Here is a 7,062-nt window from a genome sequence, read left to right as displayed (position 1 = left end):
GTGACATCGCGAGAACACTCCGCGGGATCCCGCAGCGCTCCTGTATCTCAGCCTGAAGAGCTCCGAGACCAGAATCCAGACTCAGTCCAGGACAACACGGTCCACCAGTCACAGCGGAGACCTGCAGGACGATGGAGAACCAGAACCCGGACCACAGGAGCCAAACAGCAGCCTCGTGCTCTGATAGCACCGATGTTCAGGTCAGTGTTCATGACTTCATCACGAGACTAAAGACACGAGGAAGAGTCTCGAGGGTCCGTGTATCATCCGTTCATTCTGTTGTTAGAGATCAGAGCCTGAAAACCCGCTCCAGGGTTTGTGTTGACGTGGTTTGATTTCCAAAGTGTCTCCGTGATTCCTGTTTTCATCTTGAAGAGAGGAAGCTGAAAGAAAAACTCACGAGCGTTTCTCTTTTCTTTGTTCCGGGAGTTTCCCGCTTGGCGCATGCGCGGTGCAGCCCGTGTTGTGTCGGGAGCGCGCAGAACAAACAATGCTGGTGAAAAGTGAAGGCTTGAGGGGTTTTACTCTTTTCTATCCATAAAAACACCCAAACTACCTCTGTGTGGAGAGGGAGGTGGTGGATTAAATAAAAAATAAGAGGAAATAGAACTTTTACTGTTTGATTTCCTTCTATTTTCCCTTTATATTTCTAGAGTAATAACTATTGTGAAATACATAAAATAAAAAACAGCGCTGAGAAAAACGCTGTCAAGACTAAACAGAGAAATGTATGAAATATAAAAATCAAGGGGTCAGCCGACGGTGTTGTAATAGATGTACCAGGTATGCTGTATTGTAAAATCAGTGGTGGTTTACTATCTAAAGCACAACAGTATTTTAGACAGAGACCCAATAATGTGGTGCTCTGTAAAGTCACAACACCTGAAGCAAAATGATCCCGCAGTATACTACTGACTACTCTGACACGTGGCGCTGCTCGGGCCAGCTGCAAGATGGAGCCTCTGGACTGAAAATAAACCCAGGACCCAGTTCTGCACACATCCCTCGCCACACTTGATGTAAACAAGATTACTGAACAATATTTATAACAATACCTTTTAGTAACTTGAGTAATAACAGGCCTTGTTATAGAAACAAGCTCATCAGAACGGAAATAAACAATCACGCGCATTCAACAATTTAGACCTGATGTTAGTTAGACTAATTAAAGGAAGATTTCTTTGCCGTGATGATGTTAATAATTACCTGACTCGGACTGTTACAGTCAAATTTACTTTTATAAGCATGAATTAGATGAATGGACAATCGGCTTACTGAGCAGCCTTATCTCAACAGTTAAACTGTACTGGGACGACAGGCCAATTGACTTTGGAAATGGTCCAACCCAGATACCTTCCAAGGGCAAGTAGGTTGAAACTAAAAAGACAATGTTAGCTGACAACAAACACGGTGGCCTATACTTCATCCGTAGTTGTATTACTCCAAATTAAGAACATATACTTAAAGTGCTCTCTGTTCAGTGACTTACCATATTTTTAAACTATTTTCTTTGGTACCATTGAGATGTGCAAGGCAGCAGAATCTATTATATTTTGGAAACAACTCCAAAGTCCTGAAGTCACCAAAAAGTAACTTTTCTCTTCAGTTATGTCTGCTGATACAACATAAGCTTGTGGAAGTTTAAAATCAAAATAAAGTAGAATGTGAGAGGAATAGATTAGGATGCCTCATAATTTTGCTTCATCACACATTAATAATTTATCATTTAAACATTCAAAGTGAGCCATAACTATTCTGTATTGCATTTTTCAGTTGTAAAAGATATAAGTGCCAAATTTCAAATCAGCAGATCTGCCTTCTCACTTCGAGTTTGGAAATAAAGCCAGTGACCGCTCTCACACAATCACTACACTCAATCATCAGGCATGATGCAGAACCGACATAAAAAATGTGTTCACTTGTCAAACCTCCATCTTAGGGTGGGGGGGGCACCACTAACTGAGGCCCCATCCACACTAATGCATTTTAATGTGCTACGTTTGCTCCTCCCGTCCAGACTAAACCACAAAAAATGAAGATGTTTGAAAACGCTGCCGACCCCAGAGGGCGTTTCAGTGCAGACGGGCAAAAACATAGGACTTTAGAAATGTTGACGCAGACGCTCATGTTTGGCTCTCTGATTGGGTCTTAAGTCATGCAAAGCAGAAACACGATGCTACTGACAGTTTTTGATTTGGTGTTTTTATTAAAGAGGTGGCAGATGTAGCAGGTTTGCAAAGTGGAAAAAGCCCAAAGTTCCCATCTCCAACAAAACAACACTGCTCTGATCTGCCTGAAAACAGCTCGTTTGTAGTCCAGCCTTTACTTCCCTTCAGTTAAAACGAAGCCTTCAACACAGGGTGAAAAGAGGAGCTGCAGCAATGTGCAGTATGACAAAAAATGTTTTTATTTTTTTTTATTAAACCATGTAAACCCCTAAATAAGATTCTGAACCTGAAAATGAGCATAATACCACCTCTTTAAAATATTTTGTACCATGCAAATAACACTTATAATCTAACTTACACTTGTACTCTGCATGTCTCCATTTACTTTGCGACAGCTCCCAGTCAGTTTTCTGCTGCCACAGTCGCTTTAAACTCCTGTGTTACAGTCTTTAACAGTCCCAGCTCGTCTGCTTCGTGTTTACACATGTGCATGCTCGGTGTACGTGTACGGTGTACGTGAACGGCCACTAGATGTCCGTTTTCAGCCGTTTTAATCAAGAGATCGACTCTGATACACGGCTAAAACGCTGCTGTGGACGGAGATCATATTCGTTTTAAAAATTTCATTTTTAAAAATCTCCACAGAGACAACTCCGGTTTAACATCTGTCACAGGCTGCTCGACCTCCACTCAATACATTCGCACTGCTAGAATCGCGCAACTGGTCAAAAGATCTTGTTTGGTTACCTGTTTTTACCTTTAACAGTCTTGATTATTAGATGTCTTGTCAGTTCAGGCTATTAAAATTCTCTCAAGAATTAACTCATTCATACCAACGTACCCTTCTGGTAAAAAATTGTTAGGCAAGCAGCATTTTAAATTAAGTCTAAATACATAAAAAATGTCTCCACACACCCAAACATTATACATCCACTCTTTTGAGCAACACATTAAAACAGATTTTCACTCACACAGCAGATATCTAAACACAGAAAGGCTCGTTAAATTTATTTACAAGAGCTTGACACGTTCGTAATTTTATCTTTTTAAACACTTAAATTAAGTTACTTAAATTTTGCATCATTCCAAGTCAAAAATTAATTTTCTATCTTATACTGACTCTTCATGTAGGCCTTCATTTCAGCCTCTGTCTGAAACGAACTGTAGAGCAGGGGTATTCAATTAAAATTTAAAGAGGTCCAGTTAGATCTTCCCAATGGTGAATTTCTTATCCTCTGTTGTCATCTAGTGGCCGTTTACGTGTATTGTTTTAACAATTTTAACCCTTTCTCTACCTTCTTGTTTCATTAGTTATTTCCTTTTAGCTGTTCTTTAACATAATTTGTTATTATAATTTAGCCTTTTATACTTTTTAACACTTTTTAACACTATTTTTAACACTCTAGATCGGAAATTCACCATTAGGTTTCAAACTCAGTCTTACCGTATTTGTTTTTTAAAAGTCATACATGCATAATTTTGACAGCATTAAAACTCAAACACACACAATTGTTGGGTTGTTTTTTTATTTTATTTTTTAAAGATTAACAAAAGAATAACACGGTTGACATTTCAAACACAAGTATGCAGTGTTGTACCTTTCACAAAGCCTTGGTGTCTGCGACAGTACATGTCATGATCTGGCCTGCAGACCCATCTTTACTACGATTTTGTATGTTATCAGATCCTTAAGCAAACACTATGCCATGTTATTTAGGTGCTGAGCAAACATTACATCACTTTATCTCAAACAGACTTTATCAACAAACATCATCTTATCCTATCTAGACTCTAAGCCAACAGTACCTGCCGTACATTAGCTTGGTTTTTGCATGTTCACAACTTGTCGTGGCTTCATCAGCTTCACTTCACATGTAGAGACATTCAAAGGTTACAAGTTCACACAGAATAATGTTGCGTACTTGAAACTTAAAATAGTAAAACATTAATCGAACCAGTTGTCAGACTGTCATCCTACTAATGATTGTTAAACAACATATCCTTGTAATGATTACAGCACTTCTATGGAGAAGAATCGCTTAAACAAAATGAACATAGGCCAGTCTGTTAAATGTAAAAATTACACAACAAAACCACTTTCTCTTGTTCCATGAGAAACGTGAGCTCTAGCTTGTTCTGCCAGCTAGGATTGGAGATCTGAGATATTTTGGTTTTAAACTGCCCTTGACAAGAATGTACATGGAAGAATCAGAGTTGAGATATGAGCTAATTGCATTTCATTGGCATCAGTCGTTTATAACAGCAGATATATGACTATTAAAAAAGAAACCTAGAGTCAGATCCTTCACTCATGTCATGGGTGTTGCATAGTTTTCTCACCAGAGGGCGACCAGCTGCAGCTCCACTGTTAACAACACTGTCTCACCACAAAAACCACAGAAGAAAACAATCAGCTGACCAGAGTTTACCGGAGCAATAAGAACAGACGCGGTCACTTCTCTCCAACATTCATGACTTGCTAACCCTCCCGTTTTTCTCTGCACTCTCCCGGCTTTCTAGCAGCTCACAGCAGGTTAATGTTACGGTAGCTGAGTGTTGGAAGCTGCTGACAGACGTAACTGTAGATTTATTTAACAGTGTGGCAGTTCTAGTGAACAGTTTTGTCCCTGCTGTAGTCAGAGACGTAACAGCTCTGGTTGTAGTTATAACGTTTGTTAAATGAAATCTCAAAGTTGCAGGTCCTCGGTGTAGAGTCATGTTATATTAGATGCATTCAACAGCAGCTCACTGTATCCTAGACGGCATGATTTATACCGATGGTGGTTAAATGGTTTCACGTAGCTTTGGTTAGAAGAGTGCTGGTAAAGGGATGAACTAGATGTGAATGTGCTACATTGAAATTATGGCAGATAATGCGTAAAGTGAAATACACATGTTTATTATCTCTCTGTTTACAGACGGCTGAAAAAGTTGCACCTTTCAGTAGCAAATATTTATTGATGTGCAATTGTTTACATGTTCACTTTTTGAGACTGTAATGTAGTTTATTAACATAATCCATTTAGGAAAAGGTTTTATTGCACGCATACATACCAGCTTTCAATATCAGCCTGTTAAGTGTAAGTGTAGTTTATACAGTAAAGGAGACTACTATCCAAATCATTCTTAAATTCAAAATATCTGCTCATAAATTGGCTCTTTTTCACTTTAATATCGGCATTGGCCCCCAAAAACCCACATCGGACAGGCTCTAATAAGAATCTGTTCATTCTTGATTAAAATGTGAAATCTCTGATTGGATGATTGGAACACTCTGTGAGTTTCCTGGGCCGCTGAACCAGTACAGTAAATGCTAGAAAAGGTAGTAATTCTCAATAATAAATCGGCTGTAGTTCGGCGGTGTAAACACTTGGTGGCTTGGAGACTAGAATCTAATAATTGTTGTTACTGCTTTCAGAGTAACAAATTCCTTTAAACCTTTGTACAAATGATTCTTTTTAGTGACCGATTTCTTTTTAGTAATGCGTTGGTTCATTATTGGATTTTATTGGAGCGAGCATGTTTGAAGTTTTCACCACTGACGGGCTCAGATTTTTATACTGTAAGTGTTTGAAAACATTATGGAAAAGATCCCGGTTGAGATGGATATTTGTTTTGTCTTAAAGAGTAAGATAATTTTTGTTTAACCAGAAAAGGTCACAAATGAAATTCTGTGCTGCCCCAGACCCCACTGTGAATTCTCACTTACTGTCTTTCTGTATGTCTGTCTGTTGCTTTAGAAACAAAGAGAGGGACTCAAACGTCACTGCTGTCACTTCTGTGACAAATCCTTCAAATCATCTGGAAATTTAAAGAGTCATCTGAGAATTCACACTGGAGAAAAACCTTACACCTGTGACCACTGTGGGAAAGCTTTCGCTCAATTAGTTAACCTAGAAGTGCATCTACGCGTTCACACTGGAGAGAAACCGTACAGCTGTGATCACTGTGGGAAAGCTTTCAGTAGATCAGCTAACCTAGATGTTCACCGTCGTCTTCACACTGGAGAGAGGCCGTACTGGTGTGACCAATGTGGGAAATCTTTCACTGCACCAAGTAACCTGAAAGTCCACCGTCGCGTTCACACCGGAGAGAAACCGTACAGGTGTGACATATGTGGAAAAGGTCTCACGACATCCGTTGAATTAAGAAGGCACCGTCGCGTTCACTCTGGAGAGAAACCGTTCAGCTGTGACCAATGTGGGAAAAGTTTCTCTACAGCAAGTCACCTGAAGGACCACTGTCGTGTTCACACTGGTGAGAAACCATACAGGTGTGGGCAGTGTGGAAAAGCTTTCGCTTTATCAGGTAACCTAGAAATGCACCGACGTGTTCACACTGGAGAAAAACCTTACTGGTGTGATCAGTGTGGGAAAGCTTTTACTCAGCATAGTAACCTTGTAGTCCACCAACGCAAACACGGTGCTTCCCTCTGAACATACACTCACCTAAAGGATTATTAGGAACACCAGACTAATACTGTGTTTGACCCTCTTTCGCCTTCAGAACTGCCTTAATTCTACGTGGCATTGATTCAACAAGGTGCTGAAAGCATTCTTTAGAAATGTTGGCCCATATTTATAGGATAGCATCTTGCAGTTGATGGAGATTTGTGGGATGCACATCCAGGGCACGAAGCTCCCGTTCCACCACATCCCAAAGATGCTCTATTGGGTTGAGATCTGGTGACTGTGGGGGCCATTTTAGTGCAGTGAACTCATTGTCATGTTCAAGAAACCAATTTGAAATGATTCGAGCTTTGTGACACGGTGCATTTTCCTGCTGGAAGTAGCCATCAGAGGATGGGTACATGGTGGCCATAAAGGGATGGACATGGTCAGAAACAATGCTCAGGTAGGCCGTGGCATTTAAACCATGCCCAATTGGCACTAAG

General features: G+C 40.1%; 2 protein-coding genes across 6 annotated transcripts in view; both read left to right on the top strand.

Moving 5' to 3' along the window:
- Positions 1–7,062, top strand: part of LOC123980185 (zinc finger protein 260-like) — a 672,464-nt gene that overhangs the window by 610,917 nt on the left and 54,485 nt on the right. The gene's annotated exons all lie outside the window — the stretch shown is intronic.
- Positions 18–7,062, top strand: part of LOC123980203 (zinc finger protein 239-like) — a 20,435-nt gene continuing 13,390 nt past the window's right edge. For 4 of the 5 annotated variants that reach the window (XR_006827404.1, XR_006827403.1, XR_006827405.1 and 1 more), the window contains exon 1: positions 18–200. Coding sequence is in view for 2 of the 5 variants with exons in the window: in XM_046064473.1 (XP_045920429.1) it covers positions 132–200 (69 nt within the window). In the remaining 3 variants the exon portion in view is untranslated. Of the gene's footprint in view, positions 201–5,908; positions 6,653–7,062 lie in introns of those variants that run through there. The other variant, XM_046064474.1, reaches the window with a different exon arrangement.

This window comes from Micropterus dolomieu, linkage group LG12 (genome assembly GCF_021292245.1).
Source record: "Micropterus dolomieu isolate WLL.071019.BEF.003 ecotype Adirondacks linkage group LG12, ASM2129224v1, whole genome shotgun sequence".
Classification (NCBI taxonomy): domain Eukaryota; kingdom Metazoa; phylum Chordata; class Actinopteri; order Centrarchiformes; family Centrarchidae; genus Micropterus; species Micropterus dolomieu.
This window is presented reverse-complemented; position numbering and strand designations above follow the sequence as displayed.